The sequence below is a fragment of the Cydia strobilella genome, chromosome 15 (assembly GCF_947568885.1).
Source record: "Cydia strobilella chromosome 15, ilCydStro3.1, whole genome shotgun sequence".
NCBI classification, from domain to species: Eukaryota; Metazoa; Arthropoda; class Insecta; order Lepidoptera; family Tortricidae; genus Cydia; species Cydia strobilella.
In genome coordinates this window covers 15,073,803-15,091,905 of record NC_086055.1, presented here as the reverse complement: position 1 = coordinate 15,091,905, position 18,103 = coordinate 15,073,803, and the positions used below count along the sequence as shown (strand labels likewise).

Below are 18,103 nucleotides of genomic sequence, written 5' to 3'. Positions count from 1 at the left end.
AAACCGGCCAAGTGCGAGTCGGACTCGCCCAACGAGGGTTCCGTACTTTTTAGTATTTGTTGTTATAGCGGCAACAGACGTACATCATCTGTGAAAATGTCAACTGTCTAGCTATCACGGTTCATGAGATACAGCCTGGTGACAAACAGACAGACGAACAGACGGACAGCGGAGTCTTAGTAATAGGTTCCCGTTCTTACCCTTTGGGTACGGAACCCTAAAAATACAGGCCTATAGTTGCAACCGCTGTGTGGCGCTGTCGTCGTGTATGGTTCCAATCACGTCCCAATATATTAACGTTGTGTAAGTATGTTTGTGAATAGGGAAAATGCTCTTTATAACGCATAAGGAAAATATTTTTGTCCGATTTTCTCCGAAATATTTCTTTTATTGCTTATACGGAAAGACCTTTATTAAAAGCAAACTCAGCAAAGCAAATAAAATAATATCATATTGTACTTATATTTTTAGCGGACAGGAAATTATGGGAAAAACCATTATATGACTTTATGCATTTAAAAAACATATTTTGACTTAGGAAACTCAATCCAAGATGTCACAGATCCACATACTTTTTTACAAGCTTTTATTTAACTTCCCATGTATGGACGGGTCAAATCTTGCAAGTTAAATTTGACCCATTTCCCGGTTTCCGATGAAGATGAAAATATGCATACATATGTAAATTGGATGACAATGCAATATAATGGTACCTTGGAGCTGATCTGTGTTTGGGTTTATTAGATTGTCGCGATGAGATGTACTTGCCTGTTGAAAGAAAAGTACAGTCAGCGATAAAAGCTTGTATCAAAATTGAATTTTTGACAAAAAAAACTTATTAAAATGGGTGAATTTTTAGTTCTCAATTATTTATTCAATTTAAGTTCAAAATATATTTTAAATACAATAACAAAACTTATAAGATAGATATAACTCCGTAATAGATGGATACAGACTAAGGAAAAAACGTGCCTCGAAAATTACGAAAATTTGATTCTCGATCAGTTGGCGCCACTAGCTTTGGCCTACTCTCGTATAGATGGCGTTGATGGTTTCGTTTGTTATTTATAAATTTAATGCATATCCGTTAAAGAACATGGGTCAAAATCATATAAAAATAATTAATGCAAATAAAAAAAAACATTTATCCATATTAACGTATTTTTATAAATCTTCATTATTAGTTTTAAAGTATGTCGATAGATGGCAGTGAATTTACAGTGGTTACAAAATTAACTATGACGTACCGCTCTATCTTGTTATATCCTCTTTGCTATTATTAAAATTAACCAGATTAAAATTACAATTGCGTGTTATAAGGTTGATTCATTTGACATCGCTGACGATTTATTTTATTTAATATAAAAAAAACTATGAATAGTTTATTATTCAAAGAAGATAGTTCGACAACGTGAAATAATTCTTATGATGCATAACATGTTCTCTTCGGGTGCAATCGCCCAAACAAAAAACGATTCGAACTTTAAGATACGTCAATACATTGCTAAAGATACGATATGGATCGGATATGTCAGTGTGAAAAGTGACGTTTTTATTTGAAGAAACGTCACTTTTGTCACTACTCGTATTTCCGACAACGCCCCCATGGCGAAGGGGGGTGAAGATGTATATGTTTACTAATAAAATGAAGCGGTTAACTACACAATTAACCTAATGAAAACTCTATAAGGCTTTACAATGTACAGTCATGGGCTAAACTTCATATAAAGTTTACTGATTCAGATATCAAACTCAGAGAATCCACTTGAATCATTTAATTTTAAAAATGGGTTTTCCGGTCTCTGGATCCGTTTGTTAGCCTTCGGGTACTGGAACCCTAGTTCGTTAACTACTGACGAAAAATCGGTATGTTTATACTTTAGGTATTCATGGGACAAATCTTATTGACATTTAATATATTTTTCTAGCGACTCCCGAAAAGAAAAATAATTTTCGCGAAAGAGAAAAAACTGATATGTGAGCTGAAGAATATACTAATATTATTTTCGTAACTTTGATCTCTCTGTGAATGTATTTAATAGGTAATAATTAGGGTAATTACTAATTACTCGACTTAATTGATTATATGACGACCGGTCTGGCCTAGTGGGTAGGGACCCTGCCTGTGAAGCCGATGGTCCTGGGTTTGAATCCCGGTATGGGCATTTATTTGTGTGATGAGCACAGAGAGTTCTTGAGTCATGGGTGTTTTCTGTGTATTTAAGTATTTATATATTATATATATCGTTGTCTGAGTACCCATAACACAAGCCTCCTTGTGTATGACCATTGGTTGACACGACAGAGGGGAACGCCTGTTAATGGTTACTCCGTCATCCAACTTACATTGTATGTGAAATATCCGCTCAATCGAATAATGAGAAGTGGTTGTCTAATTTAGCTTGTAAGATTTGACCCGAACATACATTACAAGTTAAATAGAAGCTTGTAATAAAACTTGCTCGCACCGCGCCGTAGGTGTGTTTCGAATCGTGCCCCATATAAAGCCGCGTGCTACGTGCCGCGCGGCATGTACAGTTCCGACTCCGAGGCAGAATGAAGACCGCGCGCGTCGCCGTGCTTGCCCTGCTTGCCGGTCAGTTACGAATTTAAATATCGAATACGAGGTTTTTAATGTTTTTAGGGCTGGTGGTAAATCGTTTTTTTTTTCGAGATCGTTTTTAATGTTGATTTTATATATTTTTTTAATTTCATTGTTTGAGGTTGTAATAAGTTTAAGTTTGCTTGACTTTTTTCTGCAAATAATTGTTTTTAGGCCAACGATTTTCGATAGAAACAAGGCGGCAATTTGAGAAAATTATAAAGCCCTCTTTTTTATAATTTTCGAAGTTTAAAACTTTTCGTTGTTACGAATATGCATGACCAGATTTTTTATAACTACTTTGTTTTTCTTTTATTCATTAAATTTTTGTTATTTAGAAACTTTTTGTTTTATTACTCTCGTTTTTTTTAATTCCTGACAAATTCAAAATTTTTATGTGATAAATAGTGATTTTCGCGTATTTATTAAATTATTATTCTGTCTTTATAACGTGAAAACTAATCGACAGGTCGACGTAAAGGTAAGTGGGTAACTTTTATTTACAGGTTAGAGCTTTAAAGTCAGTTTTTCCTGTACTGATATTACTTAAAAATTACTATAGTTTAAAGTTAGTACCTATAGTTTAAGAAAGTTAATTAATTTAACTAACTTTAAATTAATTAACTTTTTCAATAGGTTTCGGTTTCACTTACTTAAAAAAAAAACTAAAGCAGGATTTTTTTTTCTGGGTATATGTAAATTAAAATGAATACATTAAACTGAATTCCACTTTCGTATCTTTTGTTCATTTAAATGCACATTGGGTTTTTGAGTGATGTTATAAATAATGTAGTTATAGAAATGTTGGTTTTTTTATGGCATTGTTATTTATTTTATTGCGAGCTTTCCGATTTAAGCTTCACTATCTTATAATGTTAGATTAAAGTAATCAAACATTTCTATAACGCAGCCTCTGATTGTTATTATTTTTCTTAAATAGTTATATAATAAGCAACGTTAGTCAGCAATTATTTAAAAATGTTTTTTTGACAATTACCACTTTTTTATGTATGTATGTTAACATTTATATTCAGATATGCTTTATAACAAGCTCCGAAAAATAGTTAAACAACTTGCTTAACATAAAATTTATTTATAAATTAATTACGTAGGTATTACATACATACAAACTTTTATAAAAATCTATTGGCATTAGAGAGACCAACGATTTTGATAGCACACGCAGTGCAAGTGTTATTTATACGTCATAATTTCATAGAAGTTTAACGTTTCCAATAACACTTGTCGGAGTCGGACTCGCGCACGAAGGGTTCCGTACCATTACGCAAAGAAACTGCAAAAAAATCACGTTTGTTGTATGAGAGGCCCACTTTAATATTTATTTTATTCTGTGTTTAGTGTTTGTTCTTATAGCGGCAACAGAAATAAGCAGGTACATCATCTGTGAAAATTTCAACTGTCTAGCTATCACGGTTCATGAGATAAATAACTATTAAGCGTATCAATTTTCATAATGCCTTATAATGTAAATCTCCGAAAGCGGGTACCCACTTGTTGCGCTCTCGGCTCGCAACTCGCAATCGCGCTCCCTAGGAACAGATTCAAACATCTGAAAGGCGTAAGTGAAATGAAAACATTATTGCGTTACACATACATTTATTTATTTTCTTTCTTCGTTATGATTACTATTTTAAATAAAACTAAGTAAGTAGCTACATTTTGTTGCTAAGTATATTATTGCGTACACTTTTATTTATTTATTTTTCTTAATTAATTACTAAACTACATTAACTTTAATTTAACTTAAATATAATGCACAATAAGTTAACTACAATATACCTACACATACAGTGCCAGCAATTGATAATAAAATAATTAAGTATATAATGTCATGACAATAAACCACACCATTACCATGGTAATAAAGTATTTATAATATAAATTTGACTAATATGAATCTTCTACATTATATAAATGTAGGTGTCATCTTTAAAAACTACTCGATTGTCTGCAGGAGACTCAATATTTTTTTTTAACAACTATACGGCCCGCCTGATGTTAAGCAGTCTCCGTACATGTACGCCTGCAACTCCAGAGCATGTAACTCTACATGCGCGTTGCCGGCCCTAACGCTCCGCACCCTCGTTGAGCTCTGGCAACCTTACTCACCGGCAGGAACGCAACACTACGAGTAGGGTCTAGTGTTATTTGGCTGTGGTTTTCTGTAAGGTGGTTTTCTGTAGGGTGTCAGGTGGGCTCTGGAATGACATCCGCTGTGCCCATATCTCTCTTTTGGACGTAGTTTAAGGACATACCCGGGTCCAAAAGGATAGTCGAATCCTCAACTGATCCGACTCTTAAATATAAGACTCAAACATATCGAGTCATTAAGCAACACTTACACATCTCACAGTTGGGCACCTGTTCAGGACATACAAACATACCTATGTCAATTTAATTACCAATTACCAAGACGATTAATTGATATTACTTACAGATGAAGAGAAACAGTGGGTTGCGGGGAAACCTTACAAATTGTAACCTTTACACGCTTTCTTCATTAATTAATATCGATCACAAAAAACATATTTATTTATACTGAGGACTAAAGGTCTATTACCTTGATAAGTGTCATAGATTTTCCATTAAACGCAAGTACCCAGCAAATGTATTCAGTAAATACTAATCAATGTGTAAAGAGGCCTTAAGGCTACTTTTACTATGCCCCGTGGGTTCAGGTTCTTCTCTTAGGCCTAAGATACCTACACTTTTATTTTAAGTTTTACTTACGTAAGTAGGGTAGGGTTGACATACGTCCCCTTACACCGGGACATGTCCCCGTTTGAAGCTTGGTGTCTCGGCGCCCCGCCATTTAGCAAATTGTCCCCGTCAATGCTCAGAAGTCAGAATTGCTCAAGGGTTGCCATATGTCCCCGTTTGCAGCTTGGTGTCCCGGTGATACTCAACGGAGCAATAGTGTTTAGTTTGAAGTTTATATAATAAATATATGTATGTTAGTCTCTCAGGTATTAGTAATATGGGCCTTGTTGCCTGATTTAAATTTTAAATAAATACCTATAAATGAATATTTGCACCCCTCATGTCGCTAAATCAAAAACGCAAAAAAAAATTGTCCCGGTCGACGTCCCTACACTTATGGCAACCCTAAAGTAGGGACAAAACTATTTGTTATCATGAGATAATGATATTCATCTCTCATTCTGTAGTATAGCCGTGTCCCTACTTAGGTAAGTGTATCACTGAGCGTAAGCGTGATGGCTGTGCGTGTCCGGAATCACGGATAGGTATCATGTTTTTGAATATATTTTTTGTTTAAACAAGAAAAGAGTACTTAATCTATGAGTTCGATCAAAAGTAAAATTGCGCATTTTTAGAAGCAATTTTAAAAAATTTAACATTTGTACAATAATTGTTACTTAAAAATTTTTAAAGCGCGTTTTAGGTCTATGTTCGTGATTTTTTTATATAGAGCGAAAGTCAAGTTAAAAACGCCACTTGCACCACTTAACATAGAAATACTTAATATACCAGTAAAACGAAGCTAGAAAGACAGGTCTATCTATTCCTACATTTTATTATTACGCAGAAAAGAAAAAAAATATTTTGAAGTATTTTACAAAATATCTCCGTAACTAGAAATGAGCATTAAGGAAAGTATCACGTGATCACCTGTCATATCATAGAAAAGTAAGCGCCGGAAGCTCCGGCCCGGACACGGCCCGGTCTAACGTGAGTCATCCTTAAGGATCTTTCTGTCATGGAAAGGCACAAGGCACATATAAATTCTGAGCAAAAAGTTGATGCGAAGTAGACGGTGACCTCCCGTATTACTTAGTAGAAGTTTGTGATTTGCCAACTTTCGAACTGAGTTTTTGATTGGCTTCAATAATGTAAGCATGAAATTTGGTAACAGAAAAAAGGACATTTTTTTCTCTAACTTTATAAATCAAATCAGTTTAACGATACTTTTTCAGTGGCTCTGGTTATAAAATGATTGTGAAAATTGTTATATAAAATTAACTAAGTCATGTTATACAATAAGTCATGCAGAAAATTGATTAGATGCGTTCAAATGCGTCTTTCTGGACCCGGGTATGTCCTTAAACTACGTCCAAAAGAGAGGTATGGGCACTGTGAATAACATCTCGCTTTGTGTGGTAGGGCACAGGACAGCGGATGTCTTTCCAGATCTAGAGCAGAGCCCAACTGAGGAGGTACCTCCACCTTACAGAAAACCGCAGCCAAATAACACTAGACCCTACTAATAGTGTTGTGTTCCTGCCGGTGAGTAAGGTTGCCAGAGCTCGAAGGAGTGTTAGGGTCGGAAACGCGCATGTAACTCCTCTGGAGTTGCAGGCGTACATAGGCTATGGAGACTGCTTAACATCAGGCGGGCCGTATACTTGTTTGCCGCCGACGTAGTATAAAAAAATAAAAAATAAAAATGAAAATATTCTAAAAGAAAATACAAGTTTTCACTAACTTGTTATCATTATGATAATAAAAGGGTTTGATACTAGATAATAACCATCAAACTTGTATTTTTTTGTTTTCTTTTACAAAATTTTCATTTGAACGCATCTATTCAATTTTCTTTTTCAACTAGCAAACATCTTGTCTAAAATTAAAGTTGTCTTAAGTCGTCTGTGCTCAAAGAAAAACTTTTTAAACTTGTTATATCTACTTAAAAAGAATTACAATTAAATTATAATGATTTATCGTTATATTATTACTGAGGGCTTCCGCGAACACCGAAGTTCGCAAATTACGGGCATCGTTCTCTTTTACTCCAAGGCGTAATTAGTGACAGAGAAAGATGCCCGCAATTTGCGAATTTCGGTGTTCGCGGTAGGCCCCTCTGCTCTACAACATAAGATACTTACCTATTATTATTACGCTGCACAAATTTCTTCAATGATATAATAATAACTATGTAGTAGGTGTTACCATGAAGCCTATTTATACCCTGTTACCATGAAGGCCCCAAGTGTCCTCAGATCTGTGTCGTCACTTAGGGTCACTTGCACCATCCCACTAACTCGGGGTTAACCGGTTTAACCCGGGTTAGTGGGATGGTGCAAGTGGGCCTTAGTTGAAAGGTGCAATAAGGAATCAAACATAATTGGCAAAACATGAAGCTTGGTAAATTTGTATGTCCATTGAAAAATTAAACCTAATTTATTAAATCATCAGCCTAACTCACTTAAGTAGCTATTAAGTATATTGTTTTTTGTGTTCCGTACCACAAAAGGAAAAAACGGAACCCTAATAGGATCACTTTGTTGTCAGTCCGTCCGTCTGTCTGTCAAAACAATTTATCTCAGGAACATGTGGAGGTATCGAGTTAAAATTAAAACCATATTTATATACTTAGGTCTACTTATTGTTAGAAGCTAATTCAAATAATGAATAGAATCAAGCGTTACTTTGCGGAAATCCATATTAATTAATACCAAAATATTACTTTTCTAATCCGCGAAAAGCAAATTCACGGGTTCACGGTTTTCGCGGATTAGCAAAGTAATATTTTGGTATTAATAAAGCTAATTCAGCTTATTTTCTTACAAAATGTTAAAGTACGAGCAAAGATAGAATAACTCCGTAATAGATGGATACAGTCTAAGGAAAAAACGTGCCTCGAAAATCACGAAAATTTTATTCTCGATCAGATGGCACCACTACCTTTGGCCTACTCTCGTATAGAGGGCGTTGACAGTTTCGTTTGTTATTTAACAATTTTAACGCATATCAGTGAAAGAACATGGGGTCAAAACCATAAAAATAATTAATGCAAATAAAAAAAAACATTTATCCATATTTAAATACATTTTATCGTATTTTTATAAATCTTCATTTTTAGTTTTAAAGTGTGTCGATAGATGGCAGTGAATTTATTGTGGTTATAAAATTTACTATGACAGTACCGCTCTATCCTATTATATCCTCTTTGGTACGAGTAAGTGATACTATCTTTCGTCTACCATAATAAGGTGATTTTTACGACAAATTATGTCGTTTATTACAGTTAGTGTTAGGTGTGCTGTTTTGCTCCTTTAATTTCGCTAAGGTACTTACCTAGTGTAGTTAATAAGTAACAAGTTAATATAATTGCTTCATTTCGTTTCATTAAACTGACAGACCAAAGTAGAGATGCCACGAATATTCGGCAACTTTTCGGTATTCGGCCACTTTTCCGAAAATCCGGTATTCGACCGAATGTTGCCTAATATTATACACCTATTATTATTATTATATAAAACCCGAAGTAACATAATCAATGCTAGTTTCAGGCCAATTCGAACGTACACTGACATCAGAATGATATTTGAATCATGTTATTTATGTAAAATACATGTACTGATAAGTACGAGCGAAATGCACGATAACTAAATAACATGCTTCATAATTAATATTCCGATGTTAGTGTACGTTCGAATTGGCCTGAAACTAGCATTGATTATGTTACTTCGGGTTTTATATAATAATAATAGGTGTATAATATTAGGCAACATTCGGTCGAATACCGAATTTTCGGAAAAGTGGCCGAATATGCCGTATACCGAAAAGTTGCCGAATATTCGTGGCATCTCTGCTTTGGACCGACGGACGGAAAGACACACGGGCATGGCGATACTACTCGTACCCAGGTAGCAAAATGACGTCAAATGACGTCAGGGACGTCATAATGACGTAATAATGCCGTCATTATGACGTCGCTGACGTAATTTTACGTCATTTTGCTACCTGGGTATAAGCGTTCCTAGTTGACTACAGAACCCTAAAAAGAGTCTGAGAATACAATTCTTTGTTTTCAATGTGAACAAAAGAGAATATTACATATTCATACCCAAAGTGACAAACCAAAGAGGTTATGCAACTGACGTGAACTAGATCAAAAATAACAATTCTTCTTCTTCTTAATTTAGCCCTTAAATTCATTAGGCACTATTGCAGTACTTTTCAAAGGCAGTATTTTTAAAAAAACGTTGTTTTATTAAATCACATTTAAAATCGGGTCTATCGCGAATTTATTTTGTTACCTTTATTTACCAACGTTCCCGTTGTTCGGGTCGATCGCGAATCGCGATACTAATAGATTTCGATCTCAGATTTTAAATGTGATTTAATACGTGTTCAAAACGGGAAAGTTTTAAATGTTAAACTTTGTTTTACACTAGTACTAGCACCCAAAAGCAAATGGATATGAGTATAGTTTTTTTTCTTATTTTTTTTTATTTTTTTATATGGACTGTTGTCTGAAATAAAGTGATTTTATTTTATTTTTTATTTCTATTTTATTTACTGACAAATTGGTTTGACCAACTATAACTAATAGGAATAACACGTGTGATAGTAGGGCGCTCGACGAGTTAACTAAATATGGATGTTGGGCACTTTCCGTGTTCAGTGATCAAAGAAAATACCAAAATTTGCGAGTAAATTTGAGAAAATTAATCTTATTACGTTACTAAATGAAGCGTGTCCCTAAAATACTGACCCCACCAGGAAGCTTCTCAAAATTAAAAAAAAACTTTTTGTTATTTTATAATTATAAAATCAGATTTGAAGCTGAATGAGAATCATCTCATTAAATTCTCATTAAGAACATAAACATTTAACGTATTTTAAGTTAATCAAATGAGGGCTACCGTTTTTGTGCTCACCAGTTGGGGCCACTGTAAACGTAGGTCCAGAAATATAGATTTCAAAATTCTTCTATGCTTATTTTTGTAAAATCAATACGTCCTAACATACACAAAGGTATTTTAACGTCTAAATGTGCAATTTTTTCAACCTGTTTAATTTTGCATACATTTTAGTTGGCACTATTTTAAAACCACTAACATTTATTGAGCTATATCTATTGTTTACCATGATTAATCAAAGATGGACAAAGATTTAACACGATTATGAATAAGGAGTGAAAATTACCGATAAAAAAGCTTGAAAAAGCTTTGACATCTGTTCTACACTAGCGCCCCTAGCGGTGAAATTAAACGCGGTAGCCCTCATTGTGACTGAATTCTGTAGAAAATATATCCGGAAAGCTCAGAGTAAATTTACCCACCTTTAGACGCAAGCTGCGTAAGCATTTATCTGCGAAATGTAAATAATGTAAAAAAAACTATACTCATGAGACAGTCCTTCGACAAACTATAGCTGTTAGCTGTCATTCGCGCGTAGCTTGTATGGATGGTATAGAAAGGATGCCAATCTCTTACGGCAGAATTGTTACAAAAGTGACCGCTTTCAGCTTTAAATAATAGTTCCTAATCTCTCCGGTGGCGCTAGTTAGGCTCTGGGACATGAGTATAATATGAACCATATAAGGCAACAAATAACCCGACCAAATTACGTAGGTTGTTTTTGGTAGTATTTCGGTGTATCGTGGCGCCGCCTAATTACTGTTTTTTGATGGACACTTTTCATACATAGAGATTTGGCTCCTTTATACAGTCTCCATGGTAGCTTGTTTAATTTAAAAATGTAACCGCATTTTTTCAAAACTCGAAAAAAAAAATATTCATTCAGCAAATAGGCCACAAGTGTGACAAGGGTACTTATACATGTCAATTTACATTTTACAAGTGATAAAAATACATCATAAAACATTATTAAACATAATAACAAATGTCGTTTAAATAAATAAAATTAAAAAACTAAAAATAGAATAAAAATAAAACTGAAATATTACATAAATTAATTAGAGATTTATCATCATCATCATCATCATCGTATCAGCCCTCTATCGCCCACTGCTGAGCATAGGCCTCTCCTCGCGTACGCCACTTATCCCGGTCCTGAGCCAATCTCATCAAGTGACCCGCAGTCTTCCGAATGTCGTCCACCCAACGAGCCAACGGACGCCAGTCACTCCTTTCGTCTGAAAGCGGCCACCATTCCGTTAACATGACATATTCAACGACAAACTTGAACAGTTTAAAAGAAAGGTGACGAAATATGTTGGCTCACTGGATGTCCCAAAGTAGTTAGTTAGTCATAGTTTCTTAAAAATTCTAAAGTACTACTTAATAAAATATTTTTATAGTAAATATTTTAGTTAATGTAATGTACTAATTTCATATAGCCATATGTTTACTGCATGTTCACTATTGTTCACAGGTACAAGACACTTATATAAGTTGTGGTTACCTATAATTAGATAAGCATCAGTCATGATTGTTATATAGATTTAAGAGCATGTAAGATGTATTATCTGTTGGTAATCCTAAATAAAGAAAATAAATAAATAAATAAACATTTTGGCCCACCTGCCATCACTGTCTGGCAACATGTCCCGCCCAGCTCCATTTAAGTTTGGTAATGACGTATCCGACACACCGAGATTTATACAGTATCTAAACTTAACCGGGTTCTAAAAGCAATGTACAACGACATTCTTTCTTATGTTTTTTTTTTTTTTTTTTAATATTATAGGACATTATTCTTACACAGATTGACTAAGTCCCACGGTAAGCCCAAGGAGGCTTGTGTTATGGGTACTCAGACAACGATATATATAATATATAAATACTTAAATACATAGAAAACACCCATGACTCAGGAACAAATATCTGTGCTCATCACACAAATAAATGCCCTTACCGGGATTCGAACCCAGGACCATCGGCTTCACAGGCAGGGTCACTACCCACTAGGCCAGACCGGTCGACATGTTTTTCGCATACACGAAATATTTAGCCATTGAAAATAGAACAATTCATCACTGATAGTATAATTCTAAGGCATGGATAATTCAAACACCTTAATCTTACTAAAACCCTGATTACCATTACATTATTATTCGGAATTCTCGATTAATACGATGAAGGAGATAGCGAGGATCAAGATGTCATCTGAGCCTAGGATAAACTATTTAAGTCTGTGTTAAGATGTGACTGTTCTAGTTCTGTTATTAAATTATGTAAAAGAAAAGTTGACTTTAATCTCCACGGTATTACACTTGTTATATAAATATTTATAATACATACGCAAAATATTCGTGTCCTTAATTTTTAGGGTTCCGTACCCTAAACGGGACCCTATTACTAAGACTCCGCTGTCCGTCTGTCCGTCTGTCTGCCACCAGGCTGTATCTCATGAACCGTGATAGCTAGACAGTTGACATTTTCACAGATGATGTATTTCTGTTGCCGCTAATAACAACAAATACTAAAAAATACGGAACCCTCGGTGCGCGAGTCCGACTCGCACTGGGCCGGTTTTTAAACAAAAGCCATTGTTTCTTTTCTGTGAGCGGTCGGCCATTGTGTGCCATTGTGTCTGAGCGCGTGGCACACAATGGCCGACCGCTAGCAAAAAAGAAACAATAGCTTTTGTTTAACAGATTAGAATCTTAGACGTAAAAATAATTTAAGAAAATTCTTACTAGGTATACCAGAGCAACCTACATATAACATATAACAGAATACTATGGTTACGTACCGTCTGTCCTTAGCTACGGGCTAATATCATGGGGTAATTTTATTCAGGGAAGGTGAACTGATTATATTTATATCACGCTGTGCTTTATATCCTGTAACATATTAAATAATATATGAGCAAATAAAATTCTGTTCTACTGAGCACGCCAGCTGGTAAAATTTTAATCTTGACGCGTTATGTTTTTCCTGTTATTGAATCTTTTCCTGGTGTTATTTTTGTTTAATATTGAAGCAAACTCCTAATTGCATAAGATATTCATTACTTCCGTAGCATTGAATTGTACACTGCATTTAAGACTGCGTCGACCGTCTAGTGGCGCCCTCATTGGGGAATTGTTGTTTCCAATTAATTTATGTATAAATCAGTATTGTTGTCCTACTGATTCCCCAACTTTTGGTATTTGTCACATACGTAGTTTAATTTTGCTTTATCACCTGAACGGAAAAATGTGGCCACCATTCATCTATCAATAAATTAATTGAATAGGTAGTAGGTAGAACCTTTTTTACGATTGTATCTTCTGAACCGCCAGCTGATTCCAACAAATGATTTACTGGGTATAATTACATATCCTTGTACAAGTACATACGTGTATCATATTTGTAATTTCCACGGCGTTGATTAAATGATAGGATTTATTGGACAAAAAAAGGGTAATATTTCCAATGAGAAAATCTAAAAAGCAAATTAAATTGCTCATTCGTACCGATTTAATTGGAATACCGGTAATAAACGGTATCGAGTTATTACGAAATGTATTTATATTACATGTACCTATACAGTCGGCAAAACTATTACAAGGTGCCGGCAAAGGCTAAATTCCTGAACATGTGATCTTGCCTTTAAGTTCGTTTAATTCTATCATTATTTGAGCGACAGAGATTTAAATATAGTACAAAGTTATTGCATGCGTGTTGCTTTCTGTAAATCTTTGTAAGGGACTCGGCAGGACAGGCTCAGCCTAGTGTTAGAGTCACTGTGAAAAATTTGTTAACAATGTTTTCTGGCAATTTTTTTTTTGTAATGTTACACTGTTGTTGTTACACAGTTGTACTGTATTTCCATCTCTGGATTAAACGAACTTAAAGGAAAATGTCACATGTTCAAGAAGTTTACCGGCACCTATAGCTTAGCACCCATGAGGCTTGTCTTAAGCTTTTCTCTTGTAACTTCATCGATTCGAAACCTGATTTCTTGACTTTCGCTCGATAGGAAAAAATCACGAACATAGGACTAATTTATTTTAATTTTACGTTTGGACATATATTAGATTATTTTAAACCGGGTCACTCACGTATTATTAAGTCGAATAGCTCGACATGTTTCGGTCCACTTTACGAGGACCGTCTTCACGGAGACACGACACGTCTTCACTAGTCGAGGGCGCGGCGTGTAGCTATTCGACTTAATAATACGTGAGTGAACCGGTTTAAAATAATCTGTTTGAGTCTCACGGGAGTTTGGACATATGTTTACTAACAAGAATATGGATTTTTATTAATCTGAAATAAATATTATTCATTCATTCATTGATTTAACTAAGTATGTCAAAACGCAGTAATTTAATTTAATAAACGCCTGCAGACGCCAAATGACTCTTTCTCATTTTGAATATAAGTGTAACAGAAAATGGTCCTTCGAACCGGACACCGACCCCTCAAATTGCACAATAAAATTGGCATCGAATTAAATTATCTGTCAATGTCACTATTGTAACCAGATCAAGTATCCAATTATCCATACCTTACGTGGTTTTACCTGACCAGTGTAACGTGGCCTTATAATATCTATAACAAGGGCCTGACACTCTTTGATAGAGAAAGATAGTCTTATTGCGATTCCTATAAGAGGAAAGAGAGAATAGTGCCATGCTTTGTCCTTATCACCGACCGGGTTTTTTTTAATGGTCGGGTTATGGCAGCATAGGTAGGAGGCGATGGCAAAACACCGATATTTATAAGAGTGAAAGAGAAAAAGGATTATGCAGCCATACATTTACCTGTCAATACATGAATATGTCTTTCTCTTACCCCTGGTCGCTCGGTTTCATGTCTATAACTACTATACTATGTCTATGATAATAACCATGTGAGATCTAAGGGTGGTTTATACTAGTTTTCCTTGATTCGGATTGGTCGATAATTGGAAGAGATCTGAGACATTTGACGGAGAAGGGACGTGACAGGCCAGGATAATGTTAGATGAGAATTGGTTTCGGAAAGGGCATGTTATTGTGTGAATTGATGGTGCAAATAGTTTACGCAGAAAAGAAAAATACAAAATATACGCGTGCAAATAAAATAAAAAACCGGACAAGTGCGATTCGGACTTGCGCACCGACCGTTCCGTACTTTTTAGTATTTGATGTTATAGCGGCATCATCATCTGAAATTCATTCACACATCATCTAGCTATCACGGTTCATGAGATACTGCCTGGTGACAGACATACAGACGGACAGCGGAGTCTTAGTAATAGGGTCCCGTTTTTTTATGTACGTGTTCTGTACCTAGTACTATTATTTATTCTGTGGTAGTGATGATTTCCTGGTGCCTACTTCGTACGCTACGCCGGCCGGCGCATACCTCTAGTACCTAAAGGGGCCCACCGACTATCAGTCCGCCGGACGATATCGGCCTATCAGTTGTTCGGAACTGTCAAATTTTTGTTCTAACTGACAGGCCGATATCGTCCGGCGGACTAATAGTCAGTGGGCTCCTTCAGATATTTTTAGGTACTACTTTTATTTATGGTTTTGTATTTTTCGAAAATATGTATCCCCCGAAATTTAATAAATCTGTAGACGCTTTCCTGCTCGCTAAAAAGATACTTTATATAACCTTTTTATTTCTTCTTATCATCTAATCTTTCGTTTGGAATAGGTCTCTACGACGCTCGAGTAACTACACATTTAGCATCGCCGGCTCCCCGGCCAGCTATAGTAGATGCGAATTAAAAACAGGCAGTACCTTTTGTCTGACGTGGCCTACTTGCTGTTCAAAGTTTTAAGCTAAACAAGCGACCAGAGCACGGAACAAAAGCAAGTCCTTTATATAAACTGACGTCTGACCTCTTCTTTGACGTTTTCAACCGTCGTTTGAAGTTAAAAGTGCGTTGACCTGCCCTTCGTTTTGTTACTTTTGTTTACTGTTGTTTTGATCTGATCTGTTATTTTGACCCCTGAACCACGGAATTATCACGCTTTAAGGATGACTCACGTTAGACCGGGCCGTGACCGGGCCGGAGCTTCCGGCGCTTCGTTTTCTATGGAAAGCATCACGTTAAAAGTTAAGTAAAAGTAAAGTTAAGTAAGCGCCGGAAGCTCAGGCCCGGTCACGGCCCGGTCTAACGTGAGTCATCCTTTATCCGGCCTCGAATGGAATTAGCGACCCTTAACGCACGTGCAATAGTATGTATATGTATTTATCCTTGCTTATTCATATATTTAATTATATATAAATATGAAATAAAACTATGAAAACGGATTATATCGCGTATATTGAATTTATAATACATCCCGACGACCCGTCGTCACCCGTTGACCACGAACGCTGTAAAGGTTCGAAACGTCGGGATGTATTATAAATTCAATATACGCGATATAATCCGTTTTCATAGTTTTATTTCATGAGTAACTATCGCGGTAACCGAAGACAATATTATATATATAAATATATATATATATATTTAGTGTACTCATAGTCATAAGGTATAATTAAGCATATTATTATATTATGCATGTAGAAGTTTTACTTCCTCAAAAGTTACGTTTCTTTTTTGTTTTTTTCTCTCAGTGCACCCACCTTGACGCTTTTCTGTTTAGCCCTATGGTTGACTGGTAGAGAATGCCTATAATGGCATTAAGTCCGCCTGTTGTACACTTTTTATGTGCAATAAAGTTTAAAATAAATAAATAAATAAATTAGGTACCGTCCCGCGGCGGCATCGGCACTGACTGAAAATTTACTGAATCTCAGTTCGATTGTCAATTTTTTTTTTATATTTCGTTAACAATATATATGTATTTACACGGCATTACAGACAAGCCAATACACCGAGAAATTAAACATTGCAAAAATAAACAGTATACAAACGCATGAAAAATATAACGAGACAAATTTAGTACATCAAACAAAACTGCTGGACAGCTATGCACTCGCAAAATCGAGATCGACAATAGGATGAGATGCGGAACGGAACGCTCAAACTGCAGGTGTATAGTGCAATGAGGGCTATCGTTTTTGTGCTCACCAGTTGGCGCCACTGTAGACGTAACTAGGTCCAGAAAAACAGATCTCAAAATATTTCTATGCTTATTTTTATAAAATCAATACGTTCTAACAAAGGTATTTTAACGTCTAAATTTGGCATTTTTTCAACCTGTTATTTTGCATATATTATTAATTATTATTTTATTAAAAAGTCCGAAAAACTTATCAACAGTTAAATTATTGTTAACGTGTCTCGTTTTCTTTACTTATTCATTTTCTTTTCAAGTATTAAGTAATGTACCTGTATAAAATTGACTCTCTTATTTTATTATTACGACCATTCAAAAAATATTTCATATGTCGATTTTTTCTCCTGTCAAACCGGGGTTTAACTATTATTATTGGCTGGGGCCAGTTGGCAGCCAAATCAGATAAAACGTCAATTACTAACATAACAAGGGCTACACATGTCACTGTCGAGGAATGATATTTTATTACATTTATTACATACCTATATGTCAAAACATTGGTCACTTAATTTGTTCTTCCATGTCAAAGATTAAGTATTTATATATTGTTTACTATTTTGTTATTGGATACGTCAGTTCAGAAATTTATTTATTACAAAACTATATTGAATAGGCTGTCTCTCCAGCTAGAAAGTTTGGAAATTCTACCTCAAGTAATTCGATTTATTTTGACATGTTATAAATAACTTGAGTAATGTGTCGCTTGACTTCAAACTCTGTTAAATCCATTCGACCCTCTCAGCAAATATCTACCCTATTACCTTTTCTTAATACCAAAATCGCAAAATCTGACAGATGGATTTAAGTTTAAGCTACGTTTGGCAAATTCACCC

The 18,103-nt window shown here is 35.2% G+C and overlaps 1 protein-coding gene across 1 annotated transcript in view; it reads left to right on the top strand.

Moving 5' to 3' along the window:
• Positions 1-2,553: 2,553 nt before the first annotated feature.
• Positions 2,554-18,103, top strand: part of LOC134747951 (uncharacterized) — a 40,587-nt gene continuing 25,037 nt past the window's right edge. Inside the window, exon 1 of the mRNA XM_063682628.1 lies at positions 2,554-2,596. Within this exon, the coding sequence (XP_063538698.1) occupies positions 2,557-2,596 (40 nt within the window). The 5' untranslated portion in view covers positions 2,554-2,556. The remainder of the gene's footprint in view (positions 2,597-18,103) is intronic.